The sequence below is a fragment of the Epinephelus moara genome, chromosome 9, assembly GCF_006386435.1.
Source record: "Epinephelus moara isolate mb chromosome 9, YSFRI_EMoa_1.0, whole genome shotgun sequence".
NCBI lineage: Eukaryota > Metazoa > Chordata > Actinopteri > Perciformes > Serranidae > Epinephelus > Epinephelus moara.
In genome coordinates, this window is record NC_065514.1 from 11,181,885 (window position 1) to 11,200,978 (window position 19,094).

Consider the following 19,094-nt stretch of genomic DNA (forward strand, 5'->3'; position numbering starts at 1 on the left):
GTAACTGACATACAAATGGCCATTTCGGGGGTGAAGTGTTCCTTTAACATTTAATTTAACCCGTTGACTGTTTTTTTTTTCTTAATGAATTCGTCGTTTAGTCTATAAATGTCAGAAAATGCACAAGTTGCCAAGATAAATCTCTTCGAATTGCTTGTTTTGTTCGACCAGCAGTCCAAAATCCAAACAAATTCAACAGACCATGACATAATAAAAGCAGCAAGCATTCACATTTCAATAGCTGGAAACAATAAATGATATTTTTTACTTATTCTGGGAAATACACTTGATACAACTACTATACTAGATATGCATGGTGAATATGTAGCTGGTTAGCTTAGCTTAGCATAAAGACAGAGATAAAGGAGGAAACAGCTGGTTGAACAGACAGAGACAAAGACACAGGGACAGACAGACACAGAGACAGCCAGAGGAGACATATTCAGACACAATAAAAACCAGAAAAACAGAACCAGATGAACGGAGAAAGACAGATAATGAGAAAGAGATGCAGCCAGCTGAAGATATTTCACTAACTATTAAGATAGATCTGGTGCAGCTTGTTCCTGCAAACATTCTCTACAACTGAAAACAGCAGGAGCGGCCTTTTTTGTTGACATCATCACAGAGACATCCCAATGCCATCCTGATGCAGAAACTCTGTGCCTGGTGGAGCTGGCACGACATGGCATGCCGGTCTGCTGTGCTCTCCATTTACGACACTACTGTATACTGTAAAGAGAACCAGATCCTCGCTGATTGTTTCAGGTATTTTGCATGGACATGAAAATGTAAATTCAAACCAGCTTTGCTTTTCCTTTCTTTCCAAACACATGGTCTTTGATTTGTTTCCATTTCGAACGTGCGGATTTCAGAAACACGGTTTATTCTGGATGTGCCAATGTAAACAGCTGCATGTATTTCAGGAACAGTATTTAGTTTGGTCTGGAAGATTAAACTACAATGTGCGTGTAGTCATAACAAAACAGATTTCTGAATGTAAAAGGCAGCTCATTAGGGATTTAGATGGACTAATCACTTTTAAAATATTCATCACCGCCACCACAAGTTTTAAATATTGAATGAAATGTTATCATCACTTCCTTAGCTCAGTAGCTCAGTCCATAGGGACTTGGGTTGGGAACCGGAGGGTCGCCTGTTCGAGTCCCCGTCCGGACCAAAATATGGAGCGTGGACTGGTGGCTGGAGAGGTGCCAGTTCACCTCCTGGGCACTGCCGAGGTGCCCTTGAGCAAGGCACCGAACCCCCCAACCGCTCGGGGCGCCTCAACAAGGGCAGTCCCCTCACTCTGACATCTCTCCACTTTGTGCATGTGTCTTTCGGACCTGTGTGTAATTGACAAGCAAGAGTGAAAACATTGAATTTCCCCTCAGGGGGATTAATAAAGTGAATAAACTTAATGTGATATATGTCTTTTTCAGACAGCATGTTGGGGAGCAATATTTAAAATTAAGGGGGAAATCCTAAGTGATAACTCAGGCTGTAAACTTCTGGTCAGTTGGTCGATTGGTTGGTCACTATGTTACTATCCAACCAAATTCTAAGTGCTCCTACATTCGCTGGTGTTTCTTTATAAGACCGTGTGTCCATCAAAGCCTTTATTTTCCCTGCAGGAAATGGCTGTTGTTGCTCAGCACCTCTGTGTTGGTTGGTTGCACCGTAGCCCTTGTTGGAGTTGCAGGATGGCTAATGTTAGCTTCTGGGCAAAAACTAGTCTCTCTTTACATCAGTAACATTATATTGATTATGACATCATCAACCCAGAAGTTAACGTCGATACTGTCCAGTTTGTCAGATTTTTCTCATTAGTCTTGTTCAGTGTTCAGTGGTGAGTTCAGGTGGGAAAGTGATACAGTGCAATGACACAGTTCAGTTTTGTTTTTCACTGAAGGCATTCCACTTGCCTGAACACAGAGTCCACTTGCCCTGGGCAAGTGTTGATGTTGAACCCTGTGACAGGAAAAAAAAAAAAGTTTTGGTGGACACACAACGCTTCCAGGTAGAGTGCACTCAGTACACTGTGGCTGATTTAGATAATCTACACATAACATGCAGAGCTATTTCAGCCATCAACCAATCAAATGGTTGAACAGTGGGTTGCATTTCAGATGACCAAGGTTTTCTTTGGTTGAATACAGCCCTAGTGCTAACCTATTAGCTCTCTGACTCTCCTCAAACTAAACCTCAAATGACAGGCAATCTGGCCCGATTCTAGCTGTAGCATGTAGTGTTTGGCCAGCTTTACATGGCCTTTTTGGTTGCACCCATTTTTGCAACCGTACGTCACTGCTGACGATGCACTACTGCGCTAAAGATGCACACCAGAGTTCAAGTGCCTGCTAATAGGATCTCAAACAGAACACAGCAAGCCTGCCAAGAATGACTGACACACCCTCGACTTGGTTACCTGTGGGCAGATCAATCCTGCTGTCAGTTCACATGCAGGTTACTGCTCCTTCCACTGTCTTTGCTGTTTAGGTTTAAAAAGTTAAGTTAGTGTAGAATCTGTGCCTGAACAGCCTCTCATGACCAATGTAAAGTAAATTACTTAAATATATATGCCACTGGCTATTAGAGAGACTCACCACTTTTCATAGAAAATGAAAGGAGGGAGCAGCTCCATCCAGCTCACCATTTGTGAGCCTTAAGGCTGATTGTTTTAGTATCATTCTGGTTAGGGCCACAACTAACAGTTGCTTTCATTATCCATCGATCTGCTGGTTATTTTATCCACTTGTCTATTAATTGTTTAGTCTACACATAGCTCAGTCACAGCTTTAAAGGTCTTGTTTTGACTGACCAATGGTCCAAAACTTAAAGATATTAAAAAAAGAGAGGAGCATAAAATCTTTACATTTAAGAAGAGGGAACCAGGAAATATTTGGCATTTTTAGCATTATATATATATAATATAATGGCTGCTGATTAGTTTTCCGTTAATTGACTTTTTGAGTAATACATATTTTTTTGTCCCAAATCCCCCCCAAACGTTAAGGGAATTGGTACTATTGATCCATACCATGCTCTCCTCTCCACTCCCCCACTGTTCAGCTTTCACATCAGTAATGTTGTTCTGCACATTAGTACACTTGCGTCATCATCTGCGTGACATTTGTTCATATTACGGTGTAGAAAAGCGAGTCAACCACAAAATCCCAACACAATACAAGGGACTCCACCTTTGCATTTATTCTTACTGTTGATTATATTCTGGAGACAATGTCAAGAATGACTCTATCGAATACTTTCTTAATTTATCACCTCTGGCTGTGCAATTCAGAGGATGAGACATGAGACTGGCATGTGCTGCACACATCTGCAGATTTTGGAAGAGACGGACAGCTTTGAGAGATGCCTTTGCAACCCTTCTGGTGGGCTCTTAATGGCATTAAATAGCATTTCATATCTGTGTTTTATTACAGGTGGTTTTCACACCTGATGTAGATCGATAAACTGTGCCTGGGTACAGTACCCAGTGTCCACAATGATCAAACTAATTGGACTTTGTGGTCCTGGCCCTGTTCTCTGATGTAAAAGACTCTGTAAAAGTTGATGCTCATCATGGATTAAAGGTTTTCTTGCAGAAAAAAAGAGCTCAGGAAAAAAGAACCAGAAATCCATTATTTGCTTTGTTTGTTGTTTTTTACTGACTTACCCATTGTTTTAGTATTGATATAAACATCACCAATAAATTCCCTGATTGTTTTTTAAATAAAAACCATAACACATGTGCCCTCACTATAATTAATCACAACAGACGTTCAGCTCCAGCACCCAGATTAGCCTTTTTCCAGGCCACAACAAAGACCAGCGAGCAGACAGAGACTGATGGGCCAGAGGACAGACAGGTCAGGCACTCACACTCACACACTCGCACATATGCAAAGTTGACCAGTCAGCCAAGGACAAGAGGTGGGACGGCTGGTTGGTGACTCTGACGCCCGGGGCCCTGCACCACAGCGCTAATTAATGACAGACACTGGACTGGTGGTTTTACAGACGAAGACTGATGAAGCCAGTGAAACCAGACCAGCGGTTGGTATATACGACTATAGCTGCCTGTCTGTCCACAGCTGGATCTAATTACCATGACGACTGGTCAGCTGCCCACACTCTCCAACTACAACACCGGGGCGCAGCTGTGAAACGAGGCAACTGCGTGTTTTTTTCTGTTTGTTTTTAACACCTAAATGAACAGGGAATGTTCAGCGCGGCCTTAAAGAGCCCTGCAGGCACCAAACATCCTACTCACAGTTCTGCTGAAGCTTAAAAATGTCTTGTCCTTGGGATCCCCCAGCAGGTCCTCCAGGTCATTTGAGGACAGCAGTAAATTCTGTGTGGAAACAGAAGGGACAATTTCTAAATTTAAAAAGCACAAACAAAGACAGTGCAGAGCTCAACCGATGACTAACCAAACACCCAGCGTTGTTAAACTCACCAGACTGGATCAAAACCACAGGAGTCAGTGACATTTTTATTTCAAATCCTCTGATGATCTTTTATCATGCTTCACAGTATATAACAGGTTCTGCTGTCAGAGTATTAACTGCAGGAGTCTGAATGTCTGGTGCATCTGGCTTCACCTCAAACACCTCAGTGACATGTCAGAGCCACGCTGTTTACATAAGCCAAAGAGTTAATTTCACTTGTGAAAATGACGTGAATTTTCCGCATCTTTTCCTTCTCTCACCTCCAGGGCATTGTCAGTGCGTGAGGAGCGAGGAGACTTGGGGGCGATCTCACCACAGCGGGGTGGGTGGTGGCTGCAGTGTTTCTGGGCGGCGTCTGGGTCGTCCATCAGGAAGGTCAGCTGTCGGAGATGACCCTGCAGAGATGGAGACATCAATTATGAGTTATGAATCCTTCATGAGGAAAATGAAAAAAACTTAAATGTCTCTTCATGTACAACTTCATTTTGGAGAGACTACACCTGTGAGACTTGAGGGTCTTGAGGGGTTTGCACACCCTGAACATTTGGCTTTGTATTACATTACAAAAGATCAGTTAAAGATATACTATGGCAAGTTTTCCTGACTGTCATGACATGTCAGCTTCATTAAAAGCATAGCTGCAAATTTAAGCAACAATAGATGTAAAAACACACTGAGACAATACATCTGTGATCAGTTCCCTAATTTAATTTTAACAATTTTTTCAATCTTTTCCTTTTTTCCAATTTCTCATTTTATTCTGTGGAAGTGATCTATGTAAGTGCTCTTGTCCTTTAAACTCAGTGAAAAATAAAAGCTAACAAAACAAAAGCCTGGCACATTTGTTACAGGCGTATCAGTTTGTAGAACAAGTTTGTAGAACAGTTAGAACAAGAGGCTGCACTGCACTCCTTCTCGTGGCTGCTTGCACTTTCCCTGTCCTTGCGGCTGCAGTTTGCGCTCTCTTGATCTACTTCATCGCCACTGCTGTACACAATTTAAAAACTACAACACCCATAATTCATGTAGGAACTGCTGCAGCCAATGCGCAGCCGGTGGGAGCTGCAGGACGACTCAACCACCATGACCAGTTTTTAATGTTTTATCAGGCAATAACTACTCCAGACTCTGCTCTACTGTAATTTTTGGGACAAGTAGGGCAGGATTCGGGATTCGGGAAAACTGCTTAGATTTCGGGTCTGTCCTGAATTTTTCGGTCACCCTAATGGGGAGAGCATGCAAACTTTGCACAGAAGGGCTCCCCCACCCTGGGTCAGAACCCACCACCCTGAAACTGGGAATCCTCTTGCCGTGAGGCGACAATGCTAACCACCGCCTACTTCATCAACTGGCATAATGCCTACGGAAATTTTTGACTGTTGAGAAGGGATTTCATAGTCTATGACAGTACACTGAATATGTTTGGGTTTAGGACTGGTGGTTGGGCAATCTGAAGACTTCACATCAGGGTGTGGGAACTAGAGATAGACTTTTCCCCCCATTTTCTGACATTTTACAGACCAGCCTACAACTCAAGAAAATAATAGGCAGTTGCAAACACACTGAATCAGAATGACTCTTTAGAGCCAAAGCTGTCAGATACATCTGCATTAAGCTGTCAACAGTTCATACAGAACATGTCCTAAATTTTAATGCATGAACATAGTATATACAAGGAATGGAGAACAAGCCTCGACATCTACACTCACACTTCAGGAGGTTTCTGAAGGTTGTGTGTTTCACTGCAGTTCCCAGGGATCCTTACTTTACCAGTGACTCTAACATCGAGCCAAACACGACAAACAAAGCACCAGCACATATTTAAAAACCCCTGTCCTCAGGCTGTGTTTACAAGAGTATGACAGTGGGTGAGAAAGCATCTCTTTGTGTGTGTGTGTGTGTGTGTGTGTGTGTGTGTGTGCAGCTTGAATTTCCTTGGGAAACCACACAGATATAAAATCAATTATATCTGTGATATTAAAATGCAGATTTCTCCTCGTTACACCAAATTTAAGACTGCTGGTGCATATCATACAGGTAATATGCACAAAGGGCCCATTAGGGAGAAATAGAAAACTCATTTTAACAAGCTATTTGATCCACATTCTCAAATGAAATCCCAAGACAAAGGGAAAGAGACGTGCATATTTCAAGGAAATCGATCTGAGCTGTTTTTTAATTGAACGCAGAAATTCATTGTTGTGTGTAGAAAGATATAGTTTCAGAGATGCTCATGTTTTCTGCATAAAGAATAACAAACCTCTGGAACCTCTGCCAGAAATATTCCCATCATACCCTTAAAATAGGGAGAGATCAAACTACACATATGTCTGCTAAACACAGACATCTGCTGCGTATCTTCATATAGGAAAAGACTTTCTACTACTTTATAGGCGACTGATCATGACTTATGTAAGAAAGCAAACACAGATGCCCAAAACATACAACCTTCATTCAGCTATGACAATGATAATCATATTAATATTTATGTCCTACTTTGGTCTTAAAACGAGTCCATTAAAGTGATGCAGAGTGTGTCCTGGTCGTGCTGCAGTGGAGTGGATGACAGTAAGAGTTATAGATAAAAGCTGAGTACAGTAATGTATGCTTTAGCGTTACCTAACACAAAAGACAGTCCAGAGACCACACTGTCACCACCTCTGACTGTGGAAGTGCTCCGTCCTTGGAGCTCAGTAAAAAGCTGTCACCAGGGAAAACAGGCAACGGAGAATCCATTTTATCTGGTGCTAAGAACAAATCCAGATGCCGCCTCTATAACGCTCCCCCTCACCCCCATTGTTACACAGTCACACTGCCTGCTCCGGTCCTCAGGCTTGTTATAACTGGGACAACATGTGCACAGCGCAAAGCCAGGTGCATTATGGGCCTTCAAAATCAGCCTTTAATGTTAGCGTTTCAGTTTTTGCCCTTGAGATGAAAACTTAAAGGACCATACAAAGTAATACATTGCATGCTTTTTAAATTAATCAGCATTTAACCTGCATTACCACGCAAGAGTAATGAAGCTTTGGCATGAATGAATGCAGATTTGGTGTTCTCTGTGACTGATTACACAGCTCAAGTCTGTCAACAGACTTTCACACCATATAGAAATTAATAAAAACCAAAAGGTGCCTGGAATGTGCTGAAAAATACATGTAATTAAAACTGAACTGTACATTTACATATACATACTGACTTTACCCAAAACTTTACATGGTTTGCACTTTGGATTTTACATGTTCTCCTTGTGCGTATTTTCGCATAGCCCAAAGACACGCAGGTTTTGTGAACGTTAAAGAAACAGTGTGTAAGGTTTAGGGGTTTTCTGTGGCATCTAGAGGTGAGGACTGCAGATTACAACAAGCTGAAACTCCAAGATTTCCTCCAGTCTTAACTGTTTAGGTTTTTAGCTGGAGCCAAATCATCTGCAGAGGTCTCTTTCTCTCTAAAACCAACTGTCCAGGGGCCTCATTTATAAAACCATGCGCAGGATCCATACTAATAATGTACATACTGACTAAAGCCAAAAATGCAGCAAAAAGTATTTGACAATTTCTACAATCTGGCTTCTACCTCACCATCTGCGTCGCCAATTTCCAGTCTCCAAAAGGCTTGTAAGCATGGTTTCTCCCATCAAGTCTTTTCTTAGGGATCACCACTTTGGAGCGGGAAGTGGCGTACACTAGGGGTGAGTTCGTGTACAAAAATCTCTCAACGTTTAGAGTGGGTAATTTTTTTCGTGTAAACGTGTACACGGGTTTCACCGCTGGGTGGTGCTATTGCATTATACCAGTAAAGCCCCAGTTATCCGAATACCAACCGCACGGGCCATTTAACCAACGTTAATAGAACGGAGCACGTAGGCTACTGACCTGTTGCCAAACCCGGTCTCACACCATTTCTTGTCATATTCACAGTTGTTACCGGCCAGCCCTTTGCTTTAAGACGGTGGCTGTGTGGGTGTGACGTAGTAGATGTTGTGGGAAGTAAAGCGGCGTATAGAGTGTACGGACGGGAATGCACCGTGAAAATAGTACTGTTCATGCTACGGTTGGTTGCAGTCTGTTTACAGTGTTTAGATAGGCTCCAGTTACAGCATAGTCTCTGTGAGAAGGCCCTGCGTTATGTTATGTTATGTTCTCCTGCTGTAGAGGAGAAATAAATGTGCTTCTGCACGGATGTCAGTTCTGCATCCTCATTCTTCAAGCAGAGTTGGTCTGGACTCCTAGAGCTAGTTACCAGCAACGAGCCAAGTTGTAAAGATAATCAACAGAAAACCAGTGTCTCCCAACTACGGTTCGGAGCGCCAGACTGGAGAAGGTAACACAGTCTATCACAGGTAGTCAACAATTAGTATCACCCCCTGCCCCCCCCCACCCCAAAAAAAAAGTTTTTCATGTACTAAAAAACAAGGAGGCTTTTACCAGGAGCTGAATTATCCACAGAGGGTCTCCTCCCCTCCAAAACAAATGGACCCCAGTGATTTAAACTGGTAAAAACACTAAAGAAAGCAGTTTCACGTTAAAAAAAAAAAAACATCAGCGTTTGCCCGATGCACTTGTCACGAAGGGTGGCTGACACAAAAATGCAAGTGGCCCTTTCTAGAGCTAGTGTTTGGTTTGTCCATTCTGCTACTGTAGAAACATGGCAGTGCAACACGGCAATCTCCATAGCTGTAACTTAAAATTGAAGTGAAGTGTGATGTCTTCATGTCGACTGAAGAACAGGGGGTGGGTCGAGGATGCTGAACTCATCCTCTGTCCAAACACTCATCAGTGTTTCCTCTGTAATTTTATGTAACACTGGTGCTTGGGAGGTAATTGAGGTTGTGGTTGGAGCAGGTTGCAGCGATTTCTACGCATACTTTATAAAAACAAACACATGGTTTCTAAGCATTATGTGCTACATGTCTTTGTGTCTGTGATGAAAAGGGAACGGGGTAGGAATATCAACTTGTGTGTTCTCCCCTGTGTGTGTGTGTGTGTTTGTATGTGCTGCAAGGATGAGCATGTCTTTTCAGACTAAATTCAAATGAACAGGACTGTACACATGTGGCTTATTACCAGGCAACAGTTGTTTTAAATATCATCTGGCTTTTGCACAACCATCTGGTCATATAATATGTGTTATTGCACACACATGCAATATAGCTGCATTCTAAAAGTCTAAAAGTAGAGATTTTAAAATCCAACAAGGGCCGTTCAGACACTCCTAAGTTCACCGTCGAGTCAGCTGAGTTTGACCTGAGGTTGGCAGAATAAAACTTAATGACTTCAGCTTCTGGGCATCTTGTCAATGTTTAGAAAAAAGCATGGGCAGACAAGCAGAATAGGGTGTGGGGATGATGACTATAGGTGGGGTTGCTTTTGTGTGTTTTCATTTTACATTTTATGATCAGTGGGAAAATGAAAGTTGCAAAGCTGGACATGAAGATCAAACTGGATAGGAGCCACTTACTTCAAATGGAGTCTCAAAGCCCTCGATGATGCCTCCAACCATGAGCAGCCCGTCAGTGCTAATCCCCATGCCGTGGTACACCCACTCCACGCTCTCCAGCAGGGAGCAGTCCACATACAGCGCCAGCCGTTTGGCAGACACACTGATGGCCACATGGTGCCACTTTCCATCAGAGAGACCGCTGACTGGGAACCTGACAAAAAGACACATGGGTCATTATGTAATCACATGTTCTTGGTGTTGTTTGCCTTGAGATGAATGTCTGCGTGAATTAATCTAGGAGATAAGTTCAAATCAGGTGTGGGCCCTCGGACTGTTAAAATACAGATGTTGGTTAAAGTTCAACCCTTTTTTATTTCCCTTAACTTTGAGTGCTGGTGGGTGGCATTTGTATAAATCTATGTATACAAACACTGCTGATCTATTGTCCTTTAGCATGGCAAAATAAAATAAAAAACACATCACAGAAGTGGAACAGTATCCAAATTAAACTCCTTTTTCTTTAAAGGCAGACATTCTTTAACATTAAAGCTCCATTAGTTAGGGTGCAGAAGAATTCCTCAACAAGCTCACACACACACACCTCTGATATAATACTACCTTATAAAGTATTTATGGCTACTGTGTTAACTAACAGTAGCCTATTTACACATACAGCAGACAAAGAGCCACATTATCATCCCGTTGGAGTCGTGCTTGTGTCCACTTGATAACTATTCACTATCCTTTTAGCTCTGTTTTCATCTCCAACAGCTCCACTGGCAGGTAGTGCAGGGCTCAACAATAGGGACTGCCTGATTACCTGGAGCCACACCGGGCTTGAAAATCTAGCAATTCACTTCACTGATTAGGCAAGTGTTGAAAAACAATCAAACACATCTTTTTTTTTTTTTACCAGAGCTGATGATGGAAGTAGCTAGAGAGTGAGCCATCTCACTTTGTTCTCACCTCTGTTCAAAGTTGCACATGCTCAGTATCGATCAGACACTCACAAGAAAATGGCGGCGGGTAAGGACAAAAGAGCTGAAATGCCAGTGAGCATTTCAACTATCCTGGACAGAGGAGTTTAGTTGGGTGGTGTTCGAGGATGTGTGGGGAACTCCAACTATGTACTGTGCAGTTTGTGGAAAGTTTGAGAGCAAGGTGGATACGATAAACCTCAAGGTTCGAAAAAACATTGCTGGAGTGCCATAACAAAAGCATCTTGCTTGCATAGCAGATAGGAGGGCTGCTGACAGCCCCTCCTCCAGGGCCTTGCTGGTGCTTGTATGAAACAGGAACGCTGAGCCAAGTCAGATAATTGCAAAACTGATTACCTCATCAAAAAACGCTGACAAATTTGTACAGGGGCAAGTAAGAATTGCCTTTGGGCAAATAGATTCCTGACCCACTTGCACAACTGGTCGAGTGAAAAAAACAACAAAAAAAACATCAGTGTTGAACCCTGTAATTTACAATGTGTTTATCAGAGTTTGTTTGATTAAAATAGGAAACGAGGTTCATGACAGAATCCTGAAACTACAGTATACAGTAAATGTGCTGTGAAAACAAAACAAAGAGCTAAAAGAGGCTCAACATTTTTGTGGAGCTGAAGAGTTACTGTGGGAGTAACTACAAACAGTCATCGTCACATCTGTTAAAAGTGTACTTCACCACTGTAGCATCACACTCCTACAATACTGTTGGAGCACATTTTTTAAAATAAAAACTATTACAAATCAATGCAGCAGAACCAGATATATTGTCTTTGTTATTCTCTGATGCTGCATTCCAGTCACAGCTGGAGGTCGGACTTTCCCAGTTTATATTTCCAACTTCCTACCTCCAAGCGCTCCAGGTGTATGACGCCAAATGTAAACAAAAACCTTGGCTGACTGCGACAAAAGGATGTTTCTTTGGCAAATTTGCACTCTCAGCAGTGCAGCGTCATAGAATAAATAAATAAAACAGACGCATAAGGCAACGGACACCATTCTACATTTCATTCCCATTCTGAATGGACCACAAATGACTCACAAACATAGTAACAGACAGCGACTTGACAGAGGCGGCAAACTAGCTCAACAACATGGCCAAAGACAAGTATAACACTTTATATATTGAACTGTGTGGACCTTGAACTAATGACTAAGGATAAATCTGGACCCCGTGGCTGGACCAGTTGGGAACCACTGCTTTAAATTGCCTTTTAGTTGGTGGTTTGCCATTTACAATGTGGTTTCCGCGGGTCCTGCCATTGTTGTGTGATGTCAGACAACTGCTTTTTTGTGAAGTTGCTGTAGATGGATAAACCCCAAGTTTACAAGTAAGAACTCTGACTTTGAGTGGCACTCCAATGTACTTTTCCTAGTAGGAGCTGGAAATTTTCGAGTTCTGAGTTGTCTGGAACGCAGCAGTGATTTGGGTGTGTTATGCTAACGGTGGCTAATGTAGCCTCGAGCCTCTTGCCTGCAGCAGAGATGAGGAGTGGGCTACAAAGGTGTAGCAAGCTCACTTCTTTCTAACTCTACAGATTTTTTTTCAATTTCAGACTTTTAGGCCCAATCCCATTTCTACCCCTTAAATCTTCCACTTGGTATTGAGTGTCCTCATCTGTGAGATAATCCTTGATGAGGGAAGTGAGAATTATTAGGGTAGACATCTTTCCCTAAGAAATGGGACACCACTTCATGCAAATTGGTGTGGCCGACATGCAGGCATACGTCACGCGTAGTAGCGACGAAGATACCGGTAGTCAGTGAGGTTTGAAAATGCCAGCTCCAGCGCTTGTGTTGTGGCGTGTGCTATGTTTATTCTTCTCCGTCTGATGAATCAACAGAGAAGAAATGCTGAAAACAGGAGGCGCCTACAACGTCTTCCAGTTCTGATCGATTTTGTTCGGGTAAGACGATTTGTTTAAATATTTTGACACTGTGTTCAACTGAGTTGCTGATGAGTTTACGCTATTCTAACCATCTGTTGTTTGTATAGCCTACATTCCGATCGTACAGTAACAAATTGTTTTCCAATTTGCCGAAGTTGCTGACTTCGCAAGGTGTTCTGGGAAATTTTATCTTCCACTTCGTTGAAAGTGTGGGTCGGGGCTCCTTTGGAATCTAGGGCAGGTTTTAAGTGTTGGAAACCACTTCCACTACCTCAATTGTGTTTTGGGACACTGCTAGCCTAAACGTGAACGCGCACTATTTCTAGGGGAAGTGCGGGTATTGGGAGAGGCCCTTAGTCTTCACTTCATTACTCATCAATTTTATTATTTTTATTTCTTAATTTACTAGAGTTTGTGCAGCTCCCTCTGGAGCCACAAAAAGCTTTATACATTTTTTCCACATTTGCAGTAGTGCTCCCCAAGATGTTGCCCTTAAATTCATGAAACATTCATCAGTGGAGCTTCAATGTCTAAAAGACCCACTATCGTCCTCTGGAGGTCAACTGGGCTCTAGACCAGGCCACCAAAAGACATGCTGCTTTAAAACAACAACAAGGCAAAGGATAAAACCCACCATGTGCCAACAGTACAAGGTAAGTATAGTATCTATGTGTGTCTATCTTTTGGCCAAGTTCTGTCTGCTGTCTTGCAGTGATGAATTGCTTCAAGCTCTGCAGTTCATGAAGATGAGAGACCTGCCAAAGGACGCCTAATAAATCATTTAACCAGAGAGAGAGCCAAGCGCAATCCCCAGTCGAACAAATTCACACATGCTGCAAACAAATACACTTCCACAGAGCTTTTCTCTGTCTCACAGACGCACACTATAGCCAAGAAGCAGGAACTGTACTTGCAACACTCAATATACATAGCTTGATTTTTATTAATTTGGCTCTGGAAAAGAGAAGGTAAAAAACAAATAGAAGTGGGCTTACTCATAGTGTCGCTGCTGTGTTCCTATGAAGATGATGGCGTAAGCACTGATCCGCAGCTGCAGCATAATGTGGTTGTCGGGGCCGAGCATGGTGAAGACACTGCATTCAACTTTCTGAGAACTCCGCAGCTGCACCAGTAAACTGAACTCATCTGCAAAGCTGAACACAAACATTGACACACACTATTTAGCCATATATTAACTACTCAAAACATAAAGGATACCACCAGTAAGATTTCACCCAGTGAAAATGTTAGCACCAGCTTTTACCTTCACATACAAGTAGTAGGCACTATTACTAAAGAGTTACTATATGGAGATGCAGATGAAACCATACCCGTCTGCGAGGAGATATCGAAGAGGGAGAGCCAAGGTGGAGTACTGTCCCACTTGTAGGACTGGGCACCTGCTGTCATCCCTAGTCATGGAGGCGTTACTGCTGTTGGACATCTGAAGAGAAAGCTCCTGCAGGATGTCCAACTCATCTGTAGTGAGACAGTTCAAGAGAAAACAGCTTAAGATATGAAGAAGCTTTGTTACATGAAACTTTCATGCAGACGTTAACATCAACACAAACAAGCACAGATAATATTGTGCTACAATGTTAGAGCAGAATGTGCTACATAGCATGTATAAGAGCCCACTCCCGATTCACCAACAGGATGTCAAGCTGGGGTCGGCAGTTTCATATTGTAGCCATTGGGGAAAAGGATCAAGATAAACTTTGAGCATACTGTAATTCCAGTGGTGTGAGAGAACACTAGACGTTTGCACCTGGCTCTGTACTTTTTAGCTGTGAAATGAGAAAGTTTGTGACTCAGCCACCATGTTAAAAACAATCCCGCCACAACAAAGCACCACCCACCAGTGGAGCAAACTTTCTCAATTTAAGCCCAGTTCAGACCAAAGATTTGCAACAAGATGAGTTGAAACAAGCAACTACCTGCAATGTGTCGTTCTGCAATGTTCTAAAACCCTGCTGGTTCACACCAATGCAACTCGATGAGATGGTGTATCATCTCTATGCAACAACTCTCTGTACTTCCATTCTGATTTTCAGCTTTTCAGGCTTATTTTGTGGCTGAATTTAATTTGTAGCTTCTTAAAATATGAATGAGGAAAGTGAGATACTGGCTACAGTTGCATTTGTAGTAGTGATGAAACAGCAAAACCATGAACAAAACGGGCAACAACAAAAAACAAAAAAAACGGGGCCAATTAATCAGTCAATGAGAATGTGTGTGGGGGCATAAGCACATATAGCAAGCAGCAGCAGCGACCCACTGTCGAACACCATGAGGAAGTAAACAGAGGACTCGGCAGGGACGGAGCACCTGCCACAGCAAGCGAACACACAGTCTGCGGACATTTTGCCTTGACCAGTGGACTTCACTACAAGCCTATTGGCTGTCCCAACAGGTGACGTGCTTTATGTCCTAAAGCCAGCCGCTGGTGATGTGACCAGGGAGTTGCAGGGGACACCATCAGCTGGCTTGAGTCGAGCTCAGACTAGTTCACACCGAAGCAACGTTCTAAAATGGTTTTGTCTCGTCGCAAATAATTGGTCTGACCTGGGCTTTACAGCTGATTACTTCACTAAATATGCTGCTGAAAATAAACCAGCAATACAGTAACAGAATCTTGATTCATATTTGATCAATGCTGCCTAGTTTGACAGTTTGACCGAAGATCACGAGCAGTAGTTGAAGTGATTGACAGCTGTGTTAAAAGCTTTTCAGCTCTAACTGATGTTTTTGTGTTTTTTGCAAATGCCATTAGGAGCACTATGAGAAGGCAGCAGAGGATCTGCTCATTTATCTGCCTCATTTAGTTCTGAAAGGATAGCGACAGTTATAAATGTCCATAAATGCTCGTTACATTTGCTACAAAAGTTATCTGCTTTACCTTTAATGATTGTGTGCTACAAATGGTCTCTTTACAAACGTGATTTATGTTAATATAATTGCACTTAAGGGTTTGGGTTAGCTCGATTTTTCATGCTCAAGGCAAAAATCTGTGAGACATCTAGGTGATACAAACTAATTTTCATTACAAAGGGAGTGGAAGTAAAGAAACAGAACTTTATCTTACATCTAATTAATGTGACAGAGGCCTCATCAGAGCCATAATGAAAGGTTTCAGTAACTTTGATTTGTTGCCCTAGGACAGACCCTAATAAGAAGGGAAATTTCAATGCCACAGCAAGCGATGATAATATAGGTAGGTGTGCTTCCAGCATTGTGGCAGCAGTTTGGGGAAAACCCTTTCCTGTCTCAACATGACAATAACTCTGTACACAAAGCCAGGTTCCCTGCACAAACAGCGTTAAACTGAGCCCATCCAACCACACTGAGATGAAGTGGAACAACATCTGTGATCCAAACCTTATCACCCAACATCAGTGTTGGCTCTTGTGTCTGAATGGGAACAAATCCCCGCAGCCAGGTTAAAAAAAATCTTGTGGAAAGCCTTCCCAGAAGAGTGGAGACTGCTAATGCCGCAGATTATTGCCCATGGTTTTGAAATGACATGTTCAGAAATCAGTTAAGGGTGTAATGCTCAGGTGCCCACACACTCACAGCCGCTCTGTGTTTGTTCTACAACATTTCAAGATTAGAGGACCCAGAAGGCAACCATCTGCAGCAACCAAACCAAATCATTTTACTGCGGGCACTTAGGAAAAACCTGAACATGCTGTGAACAGACCACTGATGGCATTCCTGAAAAGCAGAAAAACCACTTACGGGGCCATTGCCTTTTAATGCTGCAAAGGGCTCCTACAAATTCCAACCTATTTAAAAGATTTTTTTTTCCCTTTGATGCCCTACAGTGCCAGACGTTGTGCTGCTCACCCACTGGCTTTTTTCACGTCATTAGAAGTAAATTACAGGAGAGTCTTTTATTTGTACTCCATGCGAGCAGGTAAAGTGGCATTCGTCATGTCCTGTCCACAGGTGGGTTTCGTTGATTAACTCTACGCTTTAACAACTCCTCCTGAGGATTATGAATACAGCTCTTCATCATATTCGGAGAAAGTGAGTCACCACTCACAGGCTGGCATTGTTGTGTACTGATCACACTTTAACCTGGGAACCGACTGAGATCATTTCCACCTTAAATGTCAGTCATTATGTAAGTGATGGTGCTGAGACGAATTAAGCCAAACATGCAAGAGATAAATCCACTTAACTAAAGACCATACATGTTGGAGTGATCTCCATGAGCAGCAGGGTGCCTAAGGATCACAATAGGAGCTCTTAAACATTAATCCTGAAGATGTAACCACGATGAACATGTCTCAGGCTGCCTCAGGCCTTTTTCCAAACTAAGGCTATACAAGATATATAGGATTGTTCAGGCAGATTACACCCTGCCTTACAAGGACTTTCATAAATAAAGCCATGTCTGTCAGCCCCTCAGAGACCCATTCGCTCTTTACACTCACTGTGACAGCAGTGCCAGACAAATCACTGGTCTACAAAGAGCTGCGTGGTCTCACTCTGCTGCCCTGGGGAATGGCACTGAGGGAACATATCTGGTGTCGCACTAAAAATTCCAACATACCAGCACCAGCAGCCTTCCAGGAATGCACAAAGATATATGGATGAGAGCCACTTAGAGTGACAAAATGATTTGAATAGTGGTTTGTTTTGCACTTTTAACCTTAAGTTAACAGCCATGAGGAATGTGAGGTCAAACAGTCTGCTAATTAGGTAAACAAGACGTCCCTTTTTATGTTTAACACAAAAGGGTCTCAGAGGCACAATGGCAAGTAAATGACAGACATCCTTCATTCATGTCAGGCCGCAAGGGACCCAGACAAAGAACATGAACTCTCAAGAATATCCTCTATATGAGATTTAACCATATTATTTCACCACACTATATTTGGGCAATCAGCTTTTTCTGCAAAAGCCACAAATCAGTGGAACGCCCTGTCTGATGATGTGAGGAGCTGCACCAGCTTTAAAAAGTCTGTTAAAAGCTGCTCAGTTCTGGACTCACTGACCCTGAAGTCCATTTTATTGTTTTCATGACTTGCTTTTATTTGACAAACATGCACTTGTGATATGCTTCAGTGAGTAGACTACAGATGTGAATTATAGCATCTCAAAGCTATAATCTGGTATGGAGTATCAAATGGTGACAATAATGGTCCCTTTTGAATAAAAATAAATAGATGAGTAAATGGACAAATGAAAAAAACACCAAATGATGTAAAATACAAGGGGCCCTTCTTCTAAGTGCCATATCGTAGGCCAACTAGACTTGCTTGAGTGTCTTGAAGATGTCTCACCTTTCATCCAAGAGACTTCTTCAATTTTAACTGACTGGTGTGGAGTTGCACACTGCAGTGAGGGGTGAAATGTCTTCAAGACACAGCAACAAGAGGCCCTTTCCTTTTAGCCAAGCACTCCACTGGCTCAGTGAGCGCTAGCACTTCATTTCAAAACGCTATCCATTTAGAGGTTGTGAAATTTTAATGTTTTTGGTGCAACTTTCTTGCATCTTCTTTCCTTTCCTTTTGGATTTGCTGACAAGACAGGCGGCTAACCGTGTAAATAAGAGGTAACATGGTGCCCAATCGCCCACTCTCCAGTCTCCACTGGTTAGCTAGCCGCTACTCATTTGGCGATTACCGCTGGTTACACTGTCCAGACCCATGGTGGCAGGATGGCGTTGCTGCAGAAACATGGCGACCACCCTCCAGTCTTCCCCTGGGTCACCCCAGTGAATAAGCAGCTTCATTTTGAGTTGTGACACCCCTTAAGCACTGTTAATTATGTTAGCTCCAATAGCCATGCTGATGCTGCTAATGGTACTAACAGGGCTAACAGTAATCACGCAGGGCACAAATTTATTTTTCGTAGGATGGTAAAGGCATGACCCTGTGTACTCTGCCTTACTCTGTGTCAGATTGGCTTACCCTGACATTTTTAGCCTAACCTAACCCAGGGGTCGGCAACCTTTACTATCAAAGGAGCCATTTTGGCCAAAAAAGCCCTTCAGAAATCTGCCTGGAGCCACAAAACATATTTGAGCCTTATAATGAAGGTAACAGTAAGTCTAAATTCGTCAATCAACATTACCAGTAGGTCTAAATAAGCATTATTAATACATTTTACCACAAGGTGACTACTCTGCAGTGGGTTATTTATGATTGTTTGGTACTTTAACTTTGAAGGGTTGGTGGTAAAGGCAAACGATTATGTCCACGCACTGTTATATTCTCTATTGTCCTCCAAGACTCAAGACTCTTTTTCGATCAGGAATCCATAGCTAGCACTACTATTGAAGTTCAGCAAAATTTAAAGGAAAAGGCAAT

At 42.5% G+C, this 19,094-nt stretch overlaps 1 protein-coding gene across 1 annotated transcript in view; it reads right to left on the reverse strand.

Moving 5' to 3' along the window:
* Positions 1-19,094, reverse strand: part of si:ch211-196i2.1 (collagen alpha-1(I) chain) — a 142,002-nt gene that overhangs the window by 86,908 nt on the left and 36,000 nt on the right. Inside the window, exons 2-6 of the mRNA XM_050053135.1 lie at positions 14,106-14,253; positions 13,770-13,928; positions 9,912-10,104; positions 4,712-4,846; positions 4,274-4,354 (exon numbers count right to left, since the gene is read on the reverse strand). Coding sequence (XP_049909092.1) covers positions 4,274-4,354; positions 4,712-4,846; positions 9,912-10,104; positions 13,770-13,928; positions 14,106-14,253 — 716 coding nt within the window. The remainder of the gene's footprint in view (positions 1-4,273; positions 4,355-4,711; positions 4,847-9,911; positions 10,105-13,769; positions 13,929-14,105; positions 14,254-19,094) is intronic.